Below are 25675 nucleotides of genomic sequence, written 5' to 3'. Positions count from 1 at the left end.
GTTAATTTGTTTTTGAAATACTTCAGAATTTTTAAAAGGACAAAAAAACCATTGACCTAATTTAAAGGTTACATTCTTATGTTTTGGAAACAAAGAAAGTTATGTTTACAATGTTTTTCATTAAGAATGTCATACAAAATAGGTTAGAATTGCAATATATACAGGTTATTTATCAAAAACATTTTGAAGCTTTTCTACCAACAAAAAAAAAACTGTGATATTGAAAAACTATTAGGCTGGGAATGCTAGCATCGAATGCTCATGGATTTACTAAAGGTGTAGTATAAAGTTGTTCAACACTAGTAAAAGAAGAACCGTACGTGGCCAAAAAACAGATCCTATTTCTAAGTTTTGAAAATAAATTGCTAGATAAATCATATAGATGATCGCGTATGAGTTTTAAGACTGAACGACTATAAAATAACATGCTGGTTTCTTTTCTTCTGTAAAGTTAATATTTTAATTCATTCAGTCACCAACATTTTTTAAAATGTCATCTCTGAAGAAGAGGTAAAGTATTCATTCAATAAAGTATGTCCCACTTAATTAGTTGGCATCGTCGTGTTTAGAATTGGAGGAGTCAATAAGGCCAGTCTTTTTACAAACCGCATTACAAGATCTAGCCTACAAAATCTACAAATTATTTATAATGATATATAAATATATTGCATGTTGATCACACTTCGACGTAGGTGGTTTAGTACATGATGAAATACTCTAGTGGAATAATATTAAGACTTCATAATCAAGGACTTACCAAAATTCATGCCACGCCTGCTATGATTATTGGGGGCTTAGTGATCAACCACGCATAATCACAACCACATAAAATAGAATATCATTCACTTTTTGTGTTATACGTGGAGGATTTCCAAACCTAAATTTACTTCCTAAAACTAGGAAACTAACATGTAAGATATTCTTCCTGAGTTTCTTATAGCAACATTTATATATAGATTAATTTCATAAACGTGGACAAGTAAGTCGCTTCATTTGTACAATAATTTCAGAAACTTTCAAACTCCCAAATAATAATTTCTGGATAAAATGTCGGATGAAGAGATGATATCAAAACAATTTTGGATATAAAACTACAAATAAGAAAAAATAAACAAACTTGCCGTACATCAAACATGGCATGCTTTACTTCAGATGCTTGAGCTTCAAGGCTCATCGACAACATATGTCGTCTGACTATATATTATTCAAATATTTTCTTCTTTACAGATTTACAATTTGCTTGCAACTTGCAAGATTAATCCGGAGTTCTTAGAATGAAGTTCTTAGCGGAAGTTAAGAAACTGTTTATTTAACTTCCGCTAAGAACCCCACTTCAGGAACCATGGGTTAATCATCGTCTTATAATCATTGCATAAGTTTCCACGTACTCTAAAGGCCATAGATCACGTTAGAAGAGTTCGCAAGGTTATACAAAATGAGAACAAATCCCGAATTGTGATTGTTTTTAGTCATTTCTTTTAGATTTTTTGGTGTTCATCAGATACCTGTCGACCATAAAAGAAAGTACATTGTTGTCCTCATATTAACAAGCAAGCCTTAAGGTACTGTATAAGAGAACACATCTTAATTCATAATTATTACACATGGTGTATTAAGAAAACAGCTAAGTTTCAAATTGCTTCAGATCTCAAACTCGATCTTCCTCTAGGGCAAGGATCGGTAGCAATTCTTCATCTTCATCTTCAACATCAAAATACACATTCATTTCCATTGGCATGAACATATAATAACATATCAATGCATAAAACGCAAGACTTGCAATCTCCCCAGCTACATTGCTCTCCCACTGATACTTATAATCAGCAGTCTCATTCAACATAAACACACCAATTGCAACCCTCGTGAAAAGCAGATACACAAAAACCAAACTGTAGAATTTCCCAAAAAATGGTGAGGTGCCTAAGTTCTTGACCGTTTTTCTCGATGTCTTTCTTAAAGAACACATCCAACAAACTATTACCAATCTCATGGCGACCCAGCAAGATACCTCAGCAAACAAGAAGATTTCGGTCCAAAGTGACCAGTTTTGGACATATGGTCCAGTCTCTCCAATCACAACCGAAGCAATGGTGGATATAACTTCAAACGGGATCACCAACATCAACAACTTTTTCTCCTTTTCTTGTAGCTTCGGTTTCAAGATCGACCATCCTGTTCCGACTAGAACAATCACCATGAAGAGCAAAACGTTTCCGAGGAACTGGAAAACGTAGAAAGGAATGTTCCAGCCGTGAGGTATGCCTGTGGTTTTCACGTACTGTTTAACCTCAGCGGCACAAATAAGACTTAGGCCTTTCGTTAGAAGCAGAGCCGCTATCAAAATGTGGATCCTTTGCTTCTTTTTGTAGCATAAATACACCCAGAGACCAAGGAATGTCAAGTAGCAGAGGGAGAAGACCAAAAACAAACCGGGTAGTTGGGTTGACCCGGCTGGTAAGTAAGATTTTAACCCGTTTGGGTCTAGATTGTACATCTCGGTTTGGAACTTCATGGAAACCTTAGCTCCTGGTCCGCAGTTCGCAAAGAAGAGAGAGTACAATCCCGGGGACGTTACTTGATATGATTGATCGAAATGGTGGACGTAGTGTGAGTCGAGGACGCAGAAGCTAGAGTTTTGCTGGAGCTCTATGTCTACTTGGAGAACCGATTCTTGTTCTACAAGGTAGAACCCTGTCCTTGACGAGTCCTGACTCGAAGAAGACGATACGGAGATGGTTACATGACCGGTCTGAGTAAACCCGAATGTCTGCAAGAGAATCAGTGGCCGAGAATCATCGGAGATGGTGATGGACTTGATCTCCGCCACCGCGAGAGTAGCGAGGAGTAGCGAGATGACAGCGGCGAAAAAGGGTGATCTCGTCATTTCTCGCTACTAGTTGCCTTGTTCTTTGTTTATTTTTTTGTCGGCAAAGTTGTCTGGATATCAAGTAATGAATAATGGCGGTTATATATAGCAATCTCTGTTTATGTCGACGTTAACTCTAGGTCAAAGTTTTGATATTTTGTTGTTTTATTTTGACTTTGACTTCGCCTCGATTATATTTCTTTGTTTTTGACATAGTCTTGATCAACCAAGCAAATTTGTGGACTGCACTCTTCTTAACCTAAGCTAATCTTTTTGAATCTTCATATTTGTTCACTACATCCATAACGCTTTTTTACTTGCAACGTAGCATGCAAAAGTTTTTTTTTTAACTATCGTAGCATGCAAAAGTTAGTACACGTGATTCGTACTATTTCTATAACTGCAACGTTCGGAGCTTCCACACGCGTTCACTCGAGCTCCCTACTCTGTCGATGACACCACATGATCTTTTTGTGTGTTTGGCTTCGTTAACAAAATATTACCAACGGTTTCACGATAAATCACTTATCATTCGGCTATTGTAGTTCAAACACATTTAATTCAATTTTGAGAATCCTTTTTAACAGGTGACCGAAAAGATTAACGTTACTCCCTCTGTTTCCAAAAAGAAGAATTTTATAGAGTATTTACACATATTAAGGAAACAATTAATTTTTTACAATTGAATTTATTATTTATTTTATTATACATTTTCTAATAAATATCAACCAATTCAAATATTTTCAATTAATATTTCTTAAAAGTATACAACTTTTCAACATTAACTAATAAAAATACCTTAAAATTTTAGAAAATCTATCATTTTGGAACAAAAAAATAAATCTAGAAAATCTTACTTTCAGGAACAGATGGATAGGAACAGATGGAGTATAACATACTAGAAATCAATTATTTCAAACATTTAAATAGAGTTGAAATCAGGATGTTACAATTATTATTGTGCATATACACATAAATCTCTCTGCTCTTGAATGATTTATTCTCTTTTTGTTCACTCCAATCAAATAGCATAAAGTTTCCGTTTGTGTTTTTGATTAACTAACTCGGAATCTGACATCATTGAAGGTGGAGATTATTTAGAGCCTTCAATCCTATTTGCAGTCACCCAATAACACATAGTCACAAGTGTTGAAACAATAATCAATGCTCCAATGACCGCTATACCAATCACCAATGACCTCTCCTCCCACAACAACAAAAGACAGGGATAAGATGGCGACTGAGATCATTATGCAAGCCATCAACATTATAGCTATCCAGATCATTTCATCTTATTAAGATGACACATTTGACTTCACCATTCTTATACTAAGAGCTTGTGAAAGAGCATGATAATAGTCTTGTAAGGGATAACCAAGCCGAACACAAAACAACAATAATCAGTAATCCATTACACGTTTTGTAAGTAAAAGTAAAAGGTCTGTAAGGAAACCATAATAAGTCTTATAGAAACGCAAGATGATCAAATTGTTCGAAGAGTTTGTTCACTTGTTGGGGTTATTATCTTGGCCCAATCTGCATTTCGTGTGATTTGAAGCTGGGTTGTTAGGCCTCTCCCGCTTCATTGACGAGCTTGAACTAATAATCCAGACCCAGCAAAATACCTCTCCAAACGAAAAGATATGGGTCCAAAGTGACCAGTTTTGGATATATGATCCAGTCTCCCCACCCACAATCGAACCCATGACGCCTATAACCTGAAATGCGATCACCATAATCAACATTCTTTTATTCGGTTTCAAGAACGACCAAATCACCACGAAGAGCAAAACTTTTCCGATGAAATGGAAAACGTAGAAAGGAATGTTCCAGCCGTGAGGTGTGCCTGTGGTTCTCAAGTAGAATTCAACCTCAGCGGCACAAACCAGACTTAGAGCTTTCATTAGAAGCAGAGCAGCTATTAAAACGTGAATCCTTAGCTTCTTATTGTAGCAGAAATAGACCCAGAGACCAAAGAAAGTCGAGTAGCAGAGGGAGAAGACGAAAGACCAATCGGGTAGTTGGGTTGACCCGTTTGGATCTAGATTATACATCTCCGTTGTGAACTTCATAGAGACCTTAGCTCCCGGTACGCGGTTAGTAAAAAAAGAGAGAGTAATATCCAGGGGAGGTTACTTGATATGAATGATTGAAATGGTGGACGTAGTGTGAGTCGAGGACGCAGAAGCTAGATTTTTGCTGGAGCTCCAGGTCTACTTGGTGAAGCGATCCTTGTTCTACAAGGTAGAACCCTGTTCTTGACGAGTCCTGACTCCAAGAAGACGATAATGAGAAAGAGGAAACCGAGATGGTTACCTGAGTAAACCCGAATGTCTGCAGGAAAATCACTGGCCGAGAATCATCGGAGATGGTGATGGACTTGATCTCCGCCACCGCGAGAGTAGCGAGGAGTAGCGAGATGACAGCGGCGAAAAAGGTTAATCTCGTCATTCTTGTTCCGCGTGTTGCCGTGTTGTTTGGGTTTCAGGAAATGAATAATGACGCTGTGTATAGTAGGGAACTGGGAACTCAGCGTGTTTATTTGACGTTTCTTGGTCAAAGTTTTGATTTGTTTAATTGTTTTATTTTGAATTTGACTTGGTATTATCCAGTGTTCATGAAACCATCCCAGTGTCACCGCACAAGCCGTATTTTAGAACATTGGTCTTATCACATATAGTTTTTTTTTGTTTACTTTGACATAGTCTTGATATTCATATTTCCATTGACAAGTATGGTTCTAGTTGATATTTAGGTGAGGTAATCTTTTCAAACTTCTAGTCATACAATCTTCATATTCCCATGGACAAGTTATCCATGCCCTTTATTTCTTAAGCACGCCAACCATGAAGACGCACACTATAAATAAACAGATTGTAGTCTAGAGAACTAGAGAAAGATGATAGTCAACCAGACCGCATAGCGCAGTGGATTAGCGCGTTTGACTTCGGATCAAAAGGTCGTGGGTTCGACTCCCACTGTGGTCGTTCTTTTTTCTATGTACCATGGGATAGTTATATCATTTACCATGGACTTTTAGGTTATGAATCATCCGATAACGAAAAGATATAGCCTTTCAATTCGATTATGACAAGTTTTAATTGATGAAGTACACAAACTACAAACCAAACATAACTCAAATTCTCAAAGCCTTTCCTCACCTAACCCTTAGCGAAAAGCTTGTTGGTGTTGAGCATATTGGAATCAAAATAGTCTTTATAAGGATGATTCTCAGGAACCAACCTCCTAAACTGCTCGAACTGCTTCTCCGCCTCGTCCTTCTTCTTCAACAAAGTATAAATCAAACCCTGACACAGATAGGGCCTAAAGTCCCTAGGCTCATCCTTCACGAGCTCCTGATAAACCCTAAGCGCCTCGCTCGGATTCCCTTCCATAACCCTAATCTGCGCGATCAAAAGCATGAAGTCTCGAAAATCCTTCTTCTTGTCCTCCCTCTTGCACCTCTCGATCGCTTCCCCGATTCTGCCCTCGAGCTCCGAGAGCTTTGACTCCGAATCGGAGTAGGCCATCACGAGTCCGTGGTAAGCCTCGACGCGGAGAGGATCCTTGGCGAGAATCTCCTCGAATCCTTTCGTCGCGGAGTCGAAATCTCCGCCGTAGGTTTGCACCTGAGCTTTCAGGAGCCGCCACTCCTGCTCCTCGGGATCGAGCGAGATCAGGCGGTTGAGAATCTCCAGAGCTTGGTCGAGGTTTTTGGATTGGAGTTTGATTTTCATTAGGGATTGGAGAGCTTCCGAGTCCTTTGGGTTGGTGGCGATGTGCTTCTCCAGCGATGAGATTTGGTCCGTTTCGATTGACTCTGTGGATGACGGTCGAGGAGGAGAGGAGATTGGGGTCGCGGCCGCGGGTTTGGCGGAGAGGTGTAGGGAGGCGGAGAACAGAGCGGCGGCTGTGGTGAGAGTTACGCAGGTTGATTTGAGGAAAGAGGGTTTAGGGCTCGATGAAGCTCTAATGGCGCGAGAGGGAGGAGGCTTCTGGAGGATTCGGTATGAAGTAGGTTTCGGTTGAAAGCTTCTCTGACCGTCGTTGAGCTTGAGGTGGAACGTTCGATCAGAGTAGTGAAACTTGGCGAGAGACGCCATGGTTTTGGCTCCGAGGATTAAAAAAACCCTAACGACGGCGATGAGATTAAAAGATAGAAGAGCGAAGAAGATTGACAAAGCAAAAGCAAACGAAAAATATAGTTAAAGAGTGTCTAAACGGTGTCGTTTTAGTTTGGGCTTTTTATTATGAGACTAATGGGCTTACTATAGTGAATGGGCTGAACTGGGCATAGATTAACACATATCGGAGATTTAGCCTGTGTTTGTGTTTAAACTCTGAACAGCACACTAATCTTTAGCCACTAGTCTTTAGAGATATGGCATGTGTTTGTGCGTGAAACAGAAGCTGTGATTCTTATCATTCAAGACTGTGCTACTATTCCTTTTTGAACAAAGATTAAGGCTTCTCTGCAGGATTCAGAATGAAATAGGTTTAGAGCTTCTTTCCAAAGTCTGCATAACCTACGCACCAACTACTCTAACAAATAATAGCTTAGTCGGTATTATAGTAAGCCAACTAGCCAGTGTAAAATGGAAAGTAACTAGAGACAGTGACACGCGTCTTTAACCACAAGTTTTTAATGAGTTGGCCTGTTTTTGTGTTTAAACTTGAACAGTAGCTGTGATTCTTGTTATCCTAGACTGTGAAACCTCAACTACTATTCCTTTTTCAAGAGAAGATGAGGTTTTTTACAGTCTATATAAACCCATATCAACAAAATATCACAATTTTCAAACTAGCTAGCAATGGCAAAATTCTCTTTAGTTCTCGTGATATCATTTACTCTCTTCCTCTTCGCTAGTGTGCATGATGCATCAACCAAGACTATCCTTCTGTGCAAAACCAAGGGTCTGTACTGGTCCGGACCTTTTCCAGGGATCTCAGATAATCCACATGGAGCTCCTCCGGCAGAAATCACTAAACGTTTGCTTCATGTTGTGCCTGCGAAGCCACCAAACACTCAAAGCAAAACCAAGGGTATGTTCCAGACTTCACGTGGAGCTCCTCCTCCAGCAGAAACTACTAACAATTTCCTCTATTCTTAACCAGCGAAGCCACCAAATGTTGCGAGCAAGACCGAGACTTTGTTCTGAATCTTTGTACGCAAATATGCAGAAACGCAAACTTATGTAATCACCGTCGGTAATAAATAATAACTCAGTTCCTTCCTCCATTGTCATAACCTTTTTGAAAGTTTCCATCTTTCTATGTGCGTCTCAAATTTTGAAACTTTTGATGAAGCTTCTTCGTATCGTGTTGATGATTAAACATTAATCTCTAAGCTTATCGCTAACTCTTGACAAATCCTAACTACTTCAACCATAATTTGCATGGATCTCTGATCATTTAAGCTCCAGAATATTGAAACTAGGTACATCAGAGAGATGGTTTAGAAACTCTATTCCACGGTGGCTGCAGAGACGCCATAGTCGCTAGAGTCGGAGAGACCTTCGACGACAGGGATGAGGAAGGGACTGGACATGCATCAAGTTGTTATTGGGCTTTTCTCATCTAATTGTTTTACCGAACTAATGGGCTTTATAATATTAATGGGCTTATAAGGATCATGAGAGGAGGAGTAGTGAATGGTACCTTTGACTTTTGAGAGATTCAAAAAATTTATTCACTGAAATTCTTTTCCAAAAATTGAATAAAATTAGGAATTATGTATCAAATGAAATATCATCGACCGAGAGTGACATCAAAACAATAATACTACGACATATCATCATCAGTTTTTTTTTTTATGATTAGGTTTAACTAAATAGTTTCCATTCTAATACCTTTACATAAAAAACAAAATTTTCAAATTGTTTTTATTCGGTGCTTTTTGATGATTAGATTCAACTAATTAGTTTCCATTCTAATAAACCTAGCTAATTGTCACGACGTCTAAAAAGATTATTCCTCTTTAGGTTACCACCAATATCAGCATTACTCGAATACAAACACAAAACTCATAAATGAATAACAAAGAGACAAAATCCCCATCATTTGTTGATTTCTCTTTTCATTTATAACTCTTATCTTCGTCTTGTACTCGTGAACTTGTGGTTACGAACTTTTGTTTTGATTCCTCCATATTAATGAATACCACTAAGATTGACCAAAACTGAGACGTTAACATTAGAATAAGTATACGCGAAGGTTACGCAAATAAACTGGACCGTCGGAACCATTTTTTGAATAACAAAACAAAAATATAATATTTGAAAATGCATGCCAAAGAGCTTGGAACTACATTACATTGCGCATTCATTGGTATTTCCAAAGTACGTTGTCATTTTAAACCTTTTTCTCGATGTGTTGTTGTTGACATCTCTTTCTCTCTCTTTTTTTTTTGGTATAGATATTAATAAAAAAGGTGGTTTCTCTTCTTCTTGTTTGCTTTCTAACATTTAAATTTCGTTTGCGACACTAATTTTTTTTAAAAAAGAAATGGTGCCAGATTCGAATCTATTTTGAAGAAACAAGATTTACTGACTTTCACATTTAAGTACTTGTACTTGTCCTTTTAAATTTGGCAAAATCCTTTATTCCATTCTGTCGCGAGAAAATGTCTTGTAAAGCAGAGATCCGAGATTAACAAAATGAACTAGCTGTATTCGTTCAATTTGGTTTGATAGGTGAGTTAACTTCTAATCATATAGATCTGCAAGCCAATATTCTTTGACTTTAGTGTCTTTTACAGAGTATAGATGTTTACTAGTTGTGTTACAAAAATAATGTTTACTAATTCTGTTAAGTGTGTTTGGTATAATCATAATGATTATGTATGATCATAATCGATTATAAAGATAGTTATCAAACTTAAATCACAAATAAAAGGTGAACAACTTGTCTTGTCGAGAGTTGTTAAAGGCTGAGGTCTTGGGTTCGAGTAAAGCCAAGTGCATCAATAACCTACCGGTGGATGTGGAGACAGTTCCTCCCACGGTGAGAGGTTAAGATCGGTGTGTTGCAACGCTGTGAAATCTGGGGTCCGCAGGACGAGTTGTCACAGAATGAGTCATGTGTGATGTAGAACCAAGTCCGAAGTTGTGATTTAAGTTTGATAACTATCTTTATAATCGATTATGATCATACACAATTCTTTCTAACACAGTATTTGATCAGATTCAGAAATAATAAAGATAAACGGAGATGAAATCTTTGCATACAAATGAAATCATATGTATATATATATATATATATATATATTCCTTTTTCATTTTATACATTCATAGAGAAAGTTTCAACTATATAGATAGAAAGTTTGAACATATTCATAAGCAATGAACACAAATGGGAATGAAATCTTTGTACGCAAATCATATATTATATTCCTTTCGCTTATATTTTATGTACCTTAATTATTTATGAATTATGCTATATATATATATATATATACTGGGCAAACGTTATATACATATTTTACTGCAGAAAATCACATATTTAAAATATAAATATAAATACAGGAAATCATAAACTTAATAATAAACACCCTAAGAAGCTCTCACTTATATATCACACCACCAGATGTGCGCCTCCACCTCCCTTTACCCTATAAGGCCTTTTTCTCATCAGTTTATTGTAGAGGAAACCGGTGCTAAAGATGAAAATGTCATTAGCAAATTAAAAATAAATAGATGAAAATGTCATTTCCCCATTAATAAAATTATTCATCCCTTACTGGAAATTACAGTACATAATCATCACTTCCCATTGAGTATATTATAAAATTCGGTTTATTCATACATTCATACACATACATGCATATATGTGTATGCATAAGCAAGTAGGTATTGTGATCTTAGATTTTAGTTCGTGAAAGCAAATCTCGGATTCTTCGAGCCGTCTCTTTCTCGGTCGGTATTTCTTCTCTTCTTCTCTCGTATGCCTCGAAGAACTCTTTGTTCTCTTTCTCTAGCTCCTTCCACACTGTAAAATTAATCAATTCCCACTATATTTTTTTTTTTTGCCAAGTCAATTACCCACTATATAGTATACACTAATAATATATATTTACTAGTTCCATATATTGTATTCATGTGTCTCGTGTGTGTGCATTTATGTGTGTATATATATTTATGCGTGTGTATGTACCCGTGGAAGTGATGATAGGGTTGATATTAGCATGCTTAAACAGAGCATCCATACACTCTTTTTTGCCCATGTTGAAGACTATACATTCTTCTATCAAATGATGCACCTGCATCCCATAAACACAATTTATATAGTATGATGACGAATTAAGACTGTATATCATCATCATATGATCAGCATCAAGATCAGAGATTGATTCAAGAAGAAAAACTAAAAAACAAGTTTGATTAAATCGGTACCAAATGTTCATTCAAAAAAAAAAAAATCGGTACCAAATGGATGTAAGATGCTTGTGAGCTGCTATGATCACCCATGATATGATATTGATGTAAAGAGTAGTTTGTTATATAGAGAAGCAAGTAGAGAGATGATGACGAAAGGGAGAAGAAAAGCAGGTGACAACACTACAAGAACAGAAAAAGAGAAATGCACCTTAAATATATATAAGACAAAATATCTAGAAGAAATAATTTTCAGTTTAAACCTAAAATGGACAGGGCTTGTTTTATTTGTGTAATTGATTACAGATACTTAAAACCCAAATCAACATATAAATGTTATTTTTTTTATTTTCGTTACAGTTAACATGTTTATGAATCGGCTAGTTGTGTCTATACAACGCGATAATTGTTAATGGAATCGGCACTCCTTTTTTCAAAAAAAGATAATTGTTAATTAGAAGAAGAATACAATTTTAGAAAATTGAAACAGCATATCATACAGTATTTAGAAATAAGAGAAACTATACCGTAAATCAATATGACATATGATGTCAAAAAAAAAAAAAATCAATATGACATTTTCACTAATATTTTAAGTAATAAAATATATTATCCTTAATCTAAAGGGAGTGCTGATTACCTGCTTGTTCTGAGTGCTGACTTGTAACAGTGGGCTCGTGATGGGTCCGATTATCCCACGTGGGCTTCTGCTTATGATTGGTTGAGAGGAGATTACAAGAGATTTTACGAGAAGCTATCAACCAGTAAGCTTACGTGGCGATGGGGCCCGTAACCACGTGAAGTAGGAATCCTACTGTAGGACCCATCTTTATAAGAATTTATTTGATAAACATCTTTTAATATTGCTATTATAAACTTTTAATCAGTTTTATTTTGTTTTGTATTTTTTCTGTAGTAATGTCCACGTAATTCCAAAAATTCTTCTATTCAAGTAAATCGACGTGGTCTTTTGTCGATAATTTACATGTTTTGTTCGTGTACGAATGACAGACCATTCGTTTTAAATTGACATGTATAGTCCGTGATAGTTTTATTTATGATAAATGTTAAATGTATGAATGATTCTATTATTTTCCAGAACACAATTTTTTTTTTTTTTTTTTTTTGACTAATAATTTTAGTCAATTTTAGTGATACTTATATACAATTCTATTTCTTTTTACTTGTAGTATAGCATTAACTTGATGTTTGCTATATAAATTCCCTTCTTAAATCCTTTTTTTTGATTCCATGGCCTGGTTTTTACAGTTCATGTCGATCCTATAACTAACACCAACATGATATGAATTAGTCTTAATTAGAGCGAATAATAAGTTGGGCAGTTATTATGGTATTTGTTTGATAGGGCTAAACCAAAACAGAACAGAATTTTGGATGAAAGAAAAAGTCCCTTAACATTAGGTTTATAAATAAAAGTGTGGCTACGTTAAATTAAGGACTTTACTAGCAAGTTTCTTTTCGAAGGTTACTTTATTAACAAACTAGATTTGGATCCGTGCGTTGCAACGAGCTTTATTTGATATTTTAATTTAATAAAAAATATTAAAAAAATTATTTTATTTTTTTTTAAATTGTTTTTTCATATGTTATGTGAAATTTATTTTATAGTTAAGAACTCGTTTACACACATAAGTTTCAGTTAATATTTGTTAGAGAAAGAAAAACATCCAAACGTAAAAATTGAAACCGGATCCAACCCAAAATAATAATTATAATGAAATAAAAATGAATTTAGAAATTAAATAAGACCAAGAAGCAATGACAACATTATACACTTTCTTATGTACTAATTTAATGTTTTATTAAACTTATCTGATTTTAAATAATTTTCTTGATTCATTATTTATTAATGATATATTTTCATAATAACATTTTAATTTAAATGAATTATAAACTAATGCATATCAAACATGTGTTTGATTTTCGTATAGCCAAACACATAAATACCAATCACGACAACATCCTAAGTTTTGTTTTTTTTTTAATTTAATAGCTTTAACATCATACTCGTTATCAAAATCTTTTTTTTAAATACATTAAGTAGGTATGTTTACTTTTGTTAGGATTTTTTAAAAAGGAAAAAAAATATTTTCCAAATCTTGTTTTTATTTAAAATTAATAAAATAAAAACTATCAAATACTTTTTTATATTTTTTTTAGGATTATAGAAAAGGAAAAGTATTATCATATAAACTTTTACAATTATCTTATGTTTTTTATTAAATAATTTTAAATTATGATTTTTATGGTTCATATCAATACTATTTTTACACTTCATTTTTAATTAAATAATTTTTAGCATCATGTTCATCATCAAATTTTCTATACTATAAAATAACTTCTTACAATTCTCTTATGGTTAAGAATTAAAAAATATGATATAAATCTCTTTTGTTTAGAATTTTCTTTTTAAAGGAAAAGAATTATCAAATATATTTTTTACAGTTTTAGGATGTTAGAAAAGAAAATTAAAACTACATAATCTTTTATAATTATTTTTTTCTAGGATTTAGAAAATAAAAATACTATCAAATAATTATTTCCAGCAAATATTAACTATTTTAAAAAGTTGCTATTTTCAAAATTCGTTTTCTCAATTTCACTAATATTTTAAATTAAATATTTTCAGTATCATATTATTTTCAAATTTCGTTTTCTAAATATCACTAATATTTTTAATTAGATATTTCAGTATCATATTTATCATTAAATTTAAAAAGTAAAAATTACTTTTACAATTCTATTTGGTCAGAATTTAAAAGGAAAAAAATCTTATTTGGTTAAAATTAAAAGAGGAAATAGTTATTTTTCAAATATCTTTTATTTAGGATTTTAGAAAAAAAAAAATTCACATAATGATAGAATTTTATTAATACATACACAATGTTTTTTTTTTGTACAAATGTCACAATCATAACGGGTAAAATATTTGAAGTTATTTTTGGTTTATAATTTTTTAACACAAAATTATCTATTAAAAAGAAAAATTAGTTATTTATAATAAATAAGTTACTTTAATTTTTTTTTAAAAGGAAAATTTCAACTATAATTTGTTCTTGGTTTTTAAGAATTTTATACAACTAATATATTTTCAATAAAAAAAATTATGTTTAGTTAATTATATTATGTCTTATACATACAAACATATATTTCTCATATTTACACATACTTATGTACGATAAAAACATAATAATAATAAAAACTTGTGTTAGCGTCATAAGATGTAAAAATGATGATAAAAAAAAGGTTTTAAAAAAAAAGGAATATCACTTATTTTATAGTTAGTTTTTCTATTTGATTTTTATTAAATAATTTCTTGTACTTGTTGGTTTTTATAATTCGTTTTGATTTAAAGTTTTTTAAAAAACTTAGTATTTTATCTTATAATATCTTTCTTTAGTATCTTTAAAGATGAAAATATACAAAATATTTTAAAAAGAAAAAAATACTTTCAAATAGCTTTTTACAATTATTCTTTGTTTATAGAATTTTTAAAAATTAAATTTACTATCAAATATTTTTAAAATATTATAAAAAGAGCCATACAAATATAATTGTAAAAGGCTATGTAATAGTAATTTTCATTTTCTTAACTCCTAAAAAGAATAATAAACTATATTTTTGTAATAATTTTCCTTTTCTAGTGTCCAAAAAATGTAATAATAATTTTCTTTTTGTAAATCTTTTTAAATCCTAATAAAAGAGAATTGTAACATATTTTTGACACATGTCACAATCTTAATAAATTAATTGACACATGTCGCAATTATGTTAATTAGCAACTTTGAAGAACCAAGCTTTATATAATAAGATTAACAACATGATGTGTGGAAACCCAGGACTGGAAAAGATTTCAGAATATTGTAGGCAGAACCGTTCGTTGTGGTCGCGTCTATTCACCATCCATTGTTTGGGCTCATAATAAATTAAAAGTTGCTCCTGCTACTTGGTATTGCTACCGCACATGACTTCGAGAGTCATGATGATATTACTGAGAATGTCACGAAGAACCATCCGTCGATCCAAGTGTTTCGGGAAAATCTTCATCGAAGAATCTTTATCGGTGAAACCGTTCATCGTACGTTTTCAAACGAGCAAATAAGAAATGTGCATAGAATACAATATATTTTTATCATGTACAAATGCATGGAGATGGAAAAATATGCTCATCATGAATATAAGAGTGTGTGTGTGCGTGTGTATCCGGAACATTTGAAATGCAATTCCCTGACAAAGCGTTTGGTTGATAAACAAAATAATTACACTCGTACGTACTTCCCATCCAATAATATGAAAATGTTTCTGTTATATCCCAATCCACCATTCCATTCCAGTCCATCAATAGTCTGTACTGTACCTAACCAAATCAAAGCGATAGGATAAAAACTAGCCAATATGCGCTCCTCACATGTACTTAGTAAACTTGGATATGAGTTCTGTACGTAGGAGTTATCCCCACATCTTGGGAAGTCTCTTTTGTTGGATTCTCGAACGGGATGGACCACCAAGTTTGGTAACGGTGTTTGTCAAAGAACTCATTCTTGGAAACTCAATAGCAGGTACAAAGTTTCAATCATCAAAAGTTCATAAAATTACTTACTATAATTTATTTACATTATTGCTCTTACAAACTCATCCAGCAGCTGGTACCAGTTTTAGACCGAATACTTAGGATGTGAAAAATAGGTTTAAGATGGTTAAGAATATAGAGAACTTTCTGTCTAATGCAAAAAAAAAATTGCAAGTGTTTGCATAACTCTTCTATTTATAAACCTTTAATTTATTCGTAATTCATATCTACATAAGAAAAGCTTGATACAAGTTTCTTGTAGATCAGATGCAGTTGAAAGTATATTGTCTCGGAGAAAACGAAAATGTAACCCAAAGAAAGTTTATATTAGCGTTGTGATCACTGATCACATTTACAAAAGACGAATTGTGCTAAGTGTTTATCAGAATTTCACGTGAAGACATTGTTTACGGGCCTAACGCTTTTCACATGTACGTGTATAATTAGTCAGAAGGCCCAATAAAGCCCGACTCCAGTGCACGGCGCGAGCCCCAACGGTTAATTTGTACTATAACGGTTTCTCATCCGACGAACCAAAGATAGACAGGCAAGTGATCTTGTCATGTTTCGAAACCCTATCTCATTCATGGTTTCATTGCCCAGAGATATTATCATTCACCGTTCAATCTTTCACTGTTTTCTCGATTCCAATTCACTAATGGCGCCTAAGGAGGAGAAAGGACCGAGGTGGAGAAGAAGAATGTGACAACCCGCCCCGTGGGAACTACCTGCCCCGTGGGCCCCAGGCTCACAGCGCTGCAGCGCACCGACCCCAGATCAATTGGTGATAGTTTGTCCAGTGGGAATGCTGTTAAAGAGTGACGTTTTGGGTTTGAGGCTCACCAACAACCTAATTATGGAGTTAGAGAAAACTCATAATGGAGGAGTTGGGGTCTGTGCGCTGCAGCGCTGTGAGCCTGGGGCCCACGGGGCAGGTAGTTCCCACGGGGCGGGTTGTCACATTCTTCTTCTCCACCTCGGTCCTTTCTCCTCCTTAGGCGCCATTAGTGAATTGGAATCGAGAAAACAGTGAAAGATTGAACGGTGAATGATAATATCTCTGGGCAATGAAACCATGAATGAGATAGGGTTTCGAAACATGACAAGATCACTTGCCTGGTTATCACAAAGAACCCGAAGGAAGGCGGAAGCAAAGCCGTCACCAAATTTACAAGCTCTTAAGATCAATTGATCTTTTATCTGCGGACGGGAAAAATATGGCTAGTTTCTCGAGATTTTAGAGATCATTGTTTCTCTCTTTGAAACGATTATCAAATCTGATATATCTGAATAATACATTGTTAAATATCGATTATTTGCAATTTCTTATGATTAGTATAAGTTTGGATCACCATTTTTTTTTTTGACAAGTAGGTTGGATCACCATCTCTTATTTCAAACTGAACATTGTCTTAATTCATAACGATAATCAGAGATTATACTAGTTATACGGAGAGCAAGAAGAAGGAAAGCTAATGAGAACTATGCCTTCTTAGGCGATTTGGTAGTCTTTGAAGCTGCTTTCTCAGACTTCTTTGGGAGGAGACTTTGGTTTATGTTAGGGCAAAACGTCACTTTGAGCGATTGTTATGACTTTTAGCAGTTTCATAGCTTATCATTGTTCCTCACGGTTAACGGAAAATGGAGTGGTAATACGGTACTATTCTTGTTATATCTTGTAGTGTTACCAGCAAGTGGAAGAATCTCATATATAAATGATCACAATGGAAAGTTAACGATGAGTTTTGTTAACATTTTCGTTGAAAGATTAACTAATATTCTGCAAAATTTTGCAATCCTAGCTATTTATAGACCATGGTAATGTAAGTATGTAACACCTCCATTCATAAGATGAGAGCACATGCAAAACATCTAACACATCCATCCAAAACATCTAACACATCCATCTAAGTTATTCTTTTTTTTTTTTTGAAACACGCCGATTTTCAGAACCGTGCTATATGATTCCCAAGGTACCTCACTGACTTTAATATACACGAAACAATATCTACCGTCTCCCATTTCAATTTTTTAATCAGCATATGTATTTGTGAAATCACCAATTTTGAGTATTTAAACCAATCTTATGAACTAGAAAATTATACACAGAAAATTAAATACATGTTCGCATACGTGTCTGCATGGCTTTATGGGACTTGTAAGTTGTAACAATAGTTACTTCCAGTGAGACTGACATCTCCTCACATGGAGGAAGAAATGTTTGTCATCTAGACAGGAAAAGACAAAAGTTATTTACAATAATAAAATAATTGTGAGCTCTTAATTTATTGTTCCTTCAGAAAAGCTTATCGGGAGTTTTAATATCTGTCAGACCTATTATACAGACTTTCATCAAATGCAATGAACTTCTCGGTTACCACTAAATGCAATGAACTTTGATGATTATTGGAGAAGTTTACAATTAACTGTAGTGATAACCTTTTTCACCCATTAAGAGACTGCAGCGGTAAAATTATTTACATACAGTTAATCATGTTTATTAACTTATGTATCTCATACACCACATGTGGTGGACATCATACATTACAACTTTTTAATCTAAAACCAATTACACGGAGTACAATTTTGGAATTTTTGATGGTCAATCTTAGTTTATAGAATTGCCTGACTAATGGTAGACTTGTAGGGTAACTGTTATAAATACGTTTTGACTTCTTGTTGATGTTTATGAATCATTTGACCATGCACAGAACTGGCCACTTTGGAAAGCTATGAAAATATTGGAGATAAGTACTAAGAGATATAGCCAAAAGAATTTAAATATATTTCTATGTACTGAAAACGAGTTTATGAAAGAGTAATATATTTTCAATCCAATAATATTTCAATTCCTATTTTTCATTAATTATGTAATAAATTTTATGAGCTTAAAAAGTGATACCTGCATGGAAATTGACTAAAGTACATGCTCGGAATTCGGATAATCACCGTCTACCTAACCCCATTTGTTTTCACCCTCTCTATATAAACTCTGTCTCTCTCTCTCTCAACTCATCACTCAAAACAATAAACCCTCTCTCTCTCTCTCTCTCTCTCTGCTCCCTGTCCTTCTTGTCTGAATCTGTAACTAACAATGTCTGAGAGACCAAGCCGTCACCAGAGAAGGCCTTCTCTGAGCGTTTTTCCGAACTCCCTCCTGGATCTCACCGACATATCTGTCACAGCAAACCCTCCATCCACCATCCCTTCTCAGCCGCCGCGCTATCAGATGCCTCCGCCTACTCCAGCTGCTGCTCCTCCAGCAAACAGTGACAAGAAAGATGACAATGCTAGCAAGGAAGGGAACGCCTCTTCTAACTGATTTCGTTTTTTCCTTTGCTTTTACTTAAAAATTTAAGCCTTCTATCATCGCATAAACCTTTCCCTGTCTTCATTCTAATATCGCATAATAAATTAATAATCAGTCTTTTGTAAAATGACTTATATGATAATGAATCAATCGTAATTTCTTATTTCAATATGTTAAATGATTTCGGGCTTCTGAATACAATACAACTTATAGTCTTGAATTGATAACGACCTCTGAGACTAAACCAATTGCTAAAACGTGACAAAATAACCGAAGCAAAAGTGTGAATGATCGAGAACTCCCTTTTCTTGTAAATGTTTAGAGATTCCAATATTGAAAATTTTCTTTAGAATCTTACATGCTATGGTTGACGTTGGCTGAGAGATTCGTGGGTATTGAAAGATGAAAAAGGCTTTGAAGTACGAAAATATATATATTAAAATATCAATAGACGCAAAACTCAATGATTAAAAAGTGGATCCAATTTTATCGGAAGAAGATAAGCCAATGCATGGGAGAAGATTACGTCGGTGTTCCCGAAGACAATTAAGCAGGTAAAACTGTGAGAAAGTGATAAATTTTGGTTAAACACTATTGCCATCGATCTGACGTTTGTCTGGAAACAAGGTACATCACATCCAAATCTCACTCATCCTTTTAACTTTTACTCTTATAAGTGACAACAAGAGATTCTTATTAAAAGAGATTCTTAGTTATTTCATTAAATGGTGTCCTCGAAACCCAGGTAGTTCTTTTTAGAAACAGAGTTGATGAGCTTAACACTAAAATCCCAGAGTTTTTGTGCCAAAGTCTCATCTCTAGCAAGTTTGCTTGGAGTGACTTCGTTGCAATCTGCAAAGTACTTTCCCGTTACTCCCTTCAGCGTTGGATGCAGAGCAACATAACATGTTGTAGCTGCTCCCTGTCAACATAACACACGGGGTATCACAAACTCATATTCGTATTTGTCTCTCACATGTTAATTGTACGAGTTTAAGAGATGGTAAGTGGCATAGTCATAGAGTTAGGTCCTTAATCTGGCTGAGTACTTGGTTTCTAGTAGTTTAGTACCTGAGGTATATTTTTCCACAAGTAAAAGCTGAAGAACTTCAAGAACCCTGTGAAAATGGGGATTAAAACAAACAATAGTGAAAATTTAAAGGAAATAATATGAGGAAAACAGAGAGAAAATTTACTCATTAAAAGAGCAGTGTGTTGGAAGAGATTGGTGAGGATGAGACCAGGGTGCACTGAATTCACTGTTATGTTCACTCCCTCTTCCTATCATACAAAACAATGTCCCAAAAAGATTTTGAGGTTTTTAAATATGTGCTCTCTACAGCATCTATTAAGCAATAACACTTAGATGTATATGTTTGTGCGTGTGTGTGTGTGTGTGTGAACTGTGAAGGCGACCTGAAGTTGACGGGAGAGCTCGTTAGCGTGCAATATATTGGCTAGTTTTGATTGTCCGTAAGCTCTTTTATCCGAGTAACTGAAAAACAAAATGATATGGTTATAAGATGCAATGTGAAAGATACTAATGGTTAATCACTGCATGTTTCACAGAGCGGTTGCAGATTTCAAAATAATTCAAGTTTTGAAACTAGTCTACGATTTACCAGCATATGTCATTGATGCTGTCGAACTTGATTCCTTCTTTATAAGTATAGATATGAGCTATAGATGATAAATTCAAAATTCTTCCTTCGACACCACTGGTTTTAGCTGTGGTCTTCATTGTGTCTAGGAGCAAGTTTGTCAACAGAAAATGACCTATATAGTATACGCTCAGCAATTAATGTTTCAAATTTAAGGTTTATTTTCTTAAAAAACAAACCTAAAGCTTCTTAAGAAGCACTTGTTTTCATAAATATTACCAATGTGATTTGTAGCAAACTGCAATTCGATTTCATCTTCAGAGAGTTGGTATGGACAGAACATTACTCCTGCGTTGTTTCTGCAAATAACATATTTTACAATTTATATCGATTGGTTTAGGGAATTTATACAATCAATAGCAGTTAAATGGTGCCTCGTCTTGAAATACTAATATTACTAGCATTCACAGTAGTTCTGCTCGTTTTATTTTCATAATCCTAAACACAAAATTAGAATTTGGATGTTGGATGTTATTTTTATTTATTTTATTGGCATAGCAGATGTTTTTTGGATTAAAATGTTAAATCGAATAGCAGATTTTACTAATGGTAACATAAACAATGTTAACGACCTTAAAGCTGTTAATGTGGATGCCATTCAGGACCACTATGACGTAATATCAATGATCTAAAAGTTAAAAAAAAAAATGTGGTCCAAAATCTATTAAAAGGGTGTCAGAGAGAGAGAGAAAGTACATGAGGAGATTGAGAGGAAGATGGAGGGCATGGAAGTCACGAACAAAGGCTCTGATGGATTTGACCGAAGAGAGATCTAAGTGGAGGAGGGTGACACGTGCGTTTGTGTTTTGTCTGAGAATCTCGGCTTTGCCATTTTCTGCAGCTCCTATGTTTCGGGCACCAATTACCACATGAACCCCTCTCTTGGCCATTACCCTCGCTGTCTCCATTCCTATCCCTCCTGCCCCTCCTTTTACAATAATAAACTCATGTCAAAACAATGTCAACTTTTCACCAAAAAAAAAAAAAACAAAGTCAACTAATTGGTTTAAATAGTTTTGTGTGTTTTTGTTAGCAATGAGTATAGCGATTCCATGACGGCATTGATTTCGTACTGCATTTGTGAGGCAAACACAGTTTTATCATCAAAATTTGACTCAAACTAGTTCAGCAACAGCGCTAAACCACAAAATGTGTCTAGTCAAATGATGTTATGGTATTATAACTATAGTCAATTGCTGTCATGTTGTTCTCCATGTTTCATGTTTTAGCCTTAGTCTTTATTAGATTAAGCCTAACAATGTATCTAAGGATCTTTTTTATCTTTTTTGGGGTTCTTAGATAGCCTTTGCTAGTTCTAGCAGAATTAGATCCAAGCTATTATATCTCAATGCCATTTCTATGAAATGAACTCACATTTTGTCACAAAAAAAAAAAACAATCAACTTATGGTACATATATACATCTGTATATGTGTGTACATAGATGTATGAACCTGTGATAATTGCAGTGAGATGAGTTGCATCAATCCCTTGGGTAACCTCTTCAGCTGTTGTAGCTGAACCAAACCCACTTGGTCCTCTTCTCCCTGTGATTAGTGAATATAATCCCATTTTTAGTAGCTTGGCCTCTTTATTTTCAGAGATCTGTCTCTCAGGAACCAATATGGAAGAGAGAGATAGAGAGAAACTAAGAAGGAAGAGGGGTGTTAGAGAATAATATGGTACTATGAGAGAAGCATATTTATAAGTGGCAAAGAGTTTCATTAATGCCTTCTTCTTGGTGTCTTCTAGTTTCATCGACATTATTACGTGAATGGATCTATGAATAAATAGCAAAATATCACACTCATAGGAATCCACACAAAAATTGAATACGTATATATATATAGATAAATAGATAACAATGTGTATTTAATTATTTACAATTCACATACATATAAACTCTAATATATATTTTTGACGATCGATAGTGCATGCAAACTCTAAATCAAATTAAGGAGCTGTTTGAATATCTCTTTCGAGTGATATATAGAACACTTTCATGTGCCCAAATCAAGCATGTCTACTTCTCAATAATTTTTGGTTTAAGGTCTATAAAACTCTGCCATTGCGGTTTACTTCAACGGAAAATTGTTTCATACAGTAAAACCAGTCTATTCGCAGTTATTTCTAAAGCATGCAAGTTTTTTCGAACTCTATAGGCTATACACTTTGTAGTTTATAGACAGTGCTAAATTGTTTGATTTTTTTGTTGTTAGCCCTGTTCGTTACGTAAACGCAGCGGTAGAGACTAGCGACCAGAAAAAAACACGGAGAACAAAGAAATTAATAAAAAATATCACGGTGGTGAGAGTGGAATAGGAACAGAAGTTGCCGCTGGCGACTCAAATAATTACGGAGTCTGACGCTGTTTTATCTGGCGTTCCACAATTTCTCTCGGTTTCTCCGCTTCTTAACGTCAAAGTGATCGCTGCGGCTTTCACAAGCAAAACAATTTCACCATTCCTTCTGTATTTTTGATCGCCGTCGCTGCCGCAGCGTTCAAGCGCCTAACAGGGCTGTTATCAAACAAGTTATACATGTAGTGGTGTTCCCTCCTTCTTTGGGATGCCTCGTTTTTCTAAAGGAATTTGATTTTTCGTCTATTCAAGTAAAGGTAATAGTATAAGTAAACGCTACGTTTGGGGATTGATGACTACTAACCCTAATTGTTTTGAAAAAATGGAGGGTATTAACGTGACTAACCATTGAATATTAAGTGTTGAATCATATAGGGTTGACCAAAGTATTAATGAAGTTTGGTGAGAAGCCGTTGGTTACTATACAATACAAGTGTGCATCTACTTGACATCCTTCTCTCTTCACATGTTTCCAGTGAATGAGTTACCACTTACCCAAACCCTCCTAATTTATATAGCTATACAAATTGAATTAAGCATCTAATTAATTCAAAATTTTATTTACAAATTTAGAGAGGTTATGCAAGTCTAAGCCAATAAACTATAAGATATTACAAATTACAGCTAAGAATTATCAAATTTAGATTATATATATATATATATATATATATATATATATATATATATATTTTTTATTTAAACTAACGATACTTTGCATATGGAAAATGGTTTTTAGTTAATATATTTATTTATAGCAAACCTAAATAATACTATCGTTTTTAGTTAAACAACGCTAGCTATCAAAAACAAAACCAAGTTTACTAAAACTATGTATAGAAACTATAGTTTATCAAGAGTTTCAAAAACAAAAACAAAAACTATATATAGTTGAACAACATTATGATTTGACCAAAAAAAGAAACACCATTATGATTTTCTTCAGAAGAGAAGGAATCTTTCGAGGAAAATCAAACTTAACTCCCACTTTACTCAAAATTCAAAAACATTTGAGTGATTTAAAAAGTTTTTGACCGGCAGTTAAAGATATATAAAGTAACTATACAGAATGTGTTATTTAATTCATATAGCCCATGCTCATATAGTTCCTCTCTAACTTTCCGTTTCCAAGTTCAGAGAATCCAACTAAGAGATTTGGATGTATTCGCTTTTCTTACCTCCCAATATTGCTGAAAGCCTGATAATGACACTGTTAGGTGTGATTTAATCAATTTGGTCCAATTGGCGGAAAAGAATACAGGTAGAAAATTACACAAGACTACACACACCACTATCGAGATTGGAAAATTATTATTTACGATATAGCTATATGATTTAAAACAGAGATTTGAACAACTTATACTGAGAAGTCCAGACTTGAGAGTTGAAAACAATAGTTTTTTTTACCGGGAAATTAAGTTAATATTTTACTGCTAATATAAAATATCAAAATGATGGTAGTATAGTGGCATTTGAAAATCTCCCAGTCATTAATTAATTCAATTTTCTTTAAATAAGTGCATTAGCTCAATTTTATTTGAGAGAATTAATATGTCTTACATGTGATATTATTAGACACTGGTTACGAACACAATGAGAAAATTATGGACCAATAGTCTATAGTCTGAAACTTCTAAGTTAGTACAGTATACATTTATAAAAGAAGTTTGATGTATTCATTTTCAATAATCTAATTTTTTTATAAGAGGATTTTTCAATAATCTAATTATTGTGTACTAAATCTATATTGGTGTGAAGTATAAGTTCATCACCCAAAACTTTATCTAACCGGATCGAAATGAAACTTTACGTCGTCTATTTATGGGTTTGTCAACTTGTATTAATGAAACGAAAGACGAACCAGTGGCCGCCCCTACGAGCATGCAAATTGTTGTCCTAAGTTCCTAACGAATGGCTAATTAATATATTAATAGAATGGAGCAATCTACATTTATAACAGTTCTGTAAAATAGTAGTACTATATATACGAAGGTAGTTTATCGCTAGATCTATAGTTTAAGCCACCCGAACAAACAAAAACTCAGCATTACGAATAGGCGACTATGAAGAGAATAATGATAGCATTTACTATTCTCAACGGCGAGTGGCACATGCATGACGTCCGGTTCATTGCATGGGGAAGTGATGTGACCATGTGAGACCACTAATAAAATACATTACTCTATTTTTTTTTTTTTTTTGATCAAAAATACATTACTCTATTTATTTCCTTATTTACAACTAAATAATATTATTGGAAAATACTACAACCAAAAAACAATTTTGTAGTTATCAATTTTTTTTTTTGTAGTTCAAAGACAAATGTGTTTGCCAAAAAAGGTGCCTGCCAACGTACTGATATTAATACGTCTATGTATGTACCTAGTAGTAACATACAGTGCCCATACAGGTAATGCGTGTAGCACATGGCTTAAGGCCGCCATGTTCGGTTTCAAGAATTGATTGATCTGATGTTTATGATGAATCCTTCACACTGAAGTGGGAAGATCGAGTAGTGA

The 25675-nt window shown here is 34.2% G+C and overlaps 6 protein-coding genes and 1 non-coding gene across 8 annotated transcripts; 2 read left to right on the top strand and 5 right to left on the bottom strand.

The window, feature by feature from the left end:
* Positions 1 to 1454: 1454 nt before the first annotated feature.
* On the bottom strand, positions 1455 to 5386 carry LOC106329534 (protein GPR107-like). 2 transcript variants are annotated; one of them, XM_013768219.1, is made up of 2 exons: positions 5252 to 5386; positions 1455 to 2818 (listed from the first exon to the last, which is right to left on the bottom strand). In XM_013768219.1, the coding sequence occupies exons 1-2, from the start codon at positions 5315 to 5317 to the stop codon at positions 1649 to 1651; spliced, it is 1236 nt and encodes a 411-aa protein (XP_013623673.1). In that variant the 5' UTR covers positions 5318 to 5386; the 3' UTR covers positions 1455 to 1648. The 2 variants fall into 2 exon arrangements, with proteins under 2 accessions (XP_013623673.1, XP_013623672.1); XM_013768218.1 differs by lacking the exon at positions 5252 to 5386 and having other exon boundaries at positions 1455 to 2927.
* On the bottom strand, positions 4223 to 5344 carry LOC106329535. The gene has a single exon (XM_013768220.1). The coding sequence runs from the start codon at positions 4936 to 4938 to the stop codon at positions 4372 to 4374; it is 567 nt and encodes a 188-aa protein (XP_013623674.1). The 5' UTR covers positions 4939 to 5344; the 3' UTR covers positions 4223 to 4371.
* Positions 5387 to 5779: 393 nt separating the features above from the next.
* TRNAR-UCG lies at positions 5780 to 5853 on the top strand. Its single transcript has one exon. It is a non-coding gene; the product is annotated as a tRNA-Arg (tRNA).
* A 93-nt stretch (positions 5854 to 5946) lies between these two features.
* LOC106328488 (protein SLOW GREEN 1, chloroplastic) lies at positions 5947 to 7054 on the bottom strand. The gene has a single exon (XM_013766934.1). It carries the CDS (start codon positions 6967 to 6969, stop codon positions 6028 to 6030), a length of 942 nt encoding a protein of 313 aa, XP_013622388.1. The 5' UTR covers positions 6970 to 7054; the 3' UTR covers positions 5947 to 6027.
* A 3506-nt stretch (positions 7055 to 10560) lies between these two features.
* Positions 10561 to 11429, bottom strand: LOC106333188. The gene is made up of 3 exons (XM_013771666.1): positions 11290 to 11429; positions 11018 to 11123; positions 10561 to 10852 (listed from the first exon to the last, which is right to left on the bottom strand). Exons 1-3 carry the CDS (start codon positions 11329 to 11331, stop codon positions 10725 to 10727), a joined length of 276 nt encoding a protein of 91 aa, XP_013627120.1. The 5' UTR covers positions 11332 to 11429; the 3' UTR covers positions 10561 to 10724.
* Positions 11430 to 18864: 7435 nt separating this feature from the next.
* On the top strand, positions 18865 to 19295 carry LOC106333725. Its single transcript, XM_013772146.1, has one exon. The coding sequence runs from the start codon at positions 18924 to 18926 to the stop codon at positions 19149 to 19151; it is 228 nt and encodes a 75-aa protein (XP_013627600.1). The 5' UTR covers positions 18865 to 18923; the 3' UTR covers positions 19152 to 19295.
* Positions 19296 to 19685: 390 nt separating this feature from the next.
* LOC106331860 (short-chain dehydrogenase TIC 32, chloroplastic-like) lies at positions 19686 to 22543 on the bottom strand. Its single transcript, XM_013770289.1, has 8 exons — positions 22254 to 22543; positions 21497 to 21728; positions 21020 to 21099; positions 20762 to 20915; positions 20556 to 20634; positions 20336 to 20420; positions 20211 to 20257; positions 19686 to 20061 (listed from the first exon to the last, which is right to left on the bottom strand). The coding sequence occupies exons 1-8, from the start codon at positions 22522 to 22524 to the stop codon at positions 19861 to 19863; spliced, it is 1149 nt and encodes a 382-aa protein (XP_013625743.1). The 5' UTR covers positions 22525 to 22543; the 3' UTR covers positions 19686 to 19860.
* Between the last annotated feature and the right edge of the window lie 3132 nt (positions 22544 to 25675).

The sequence above is a fragment of the Brassica oleracea genome, chromosome C3, assembly GCF_000695525.1.
Source record: "Brassica oleracea var. oleracea cultivar TO1000 chromosome C3, BOL, whole genome shotgun sequence".
Classification (NCBI taxonomy): domain Eukaryota; kingdom Viridiplantae; phylum Streptophyta; class Magnoliopsida; order Brassicales; family Brassicaceae; genus Brassica; species Brassica oleracea.
This window is presented reverse-complemented; position numbering and strand designations above follow the sequence as displayed.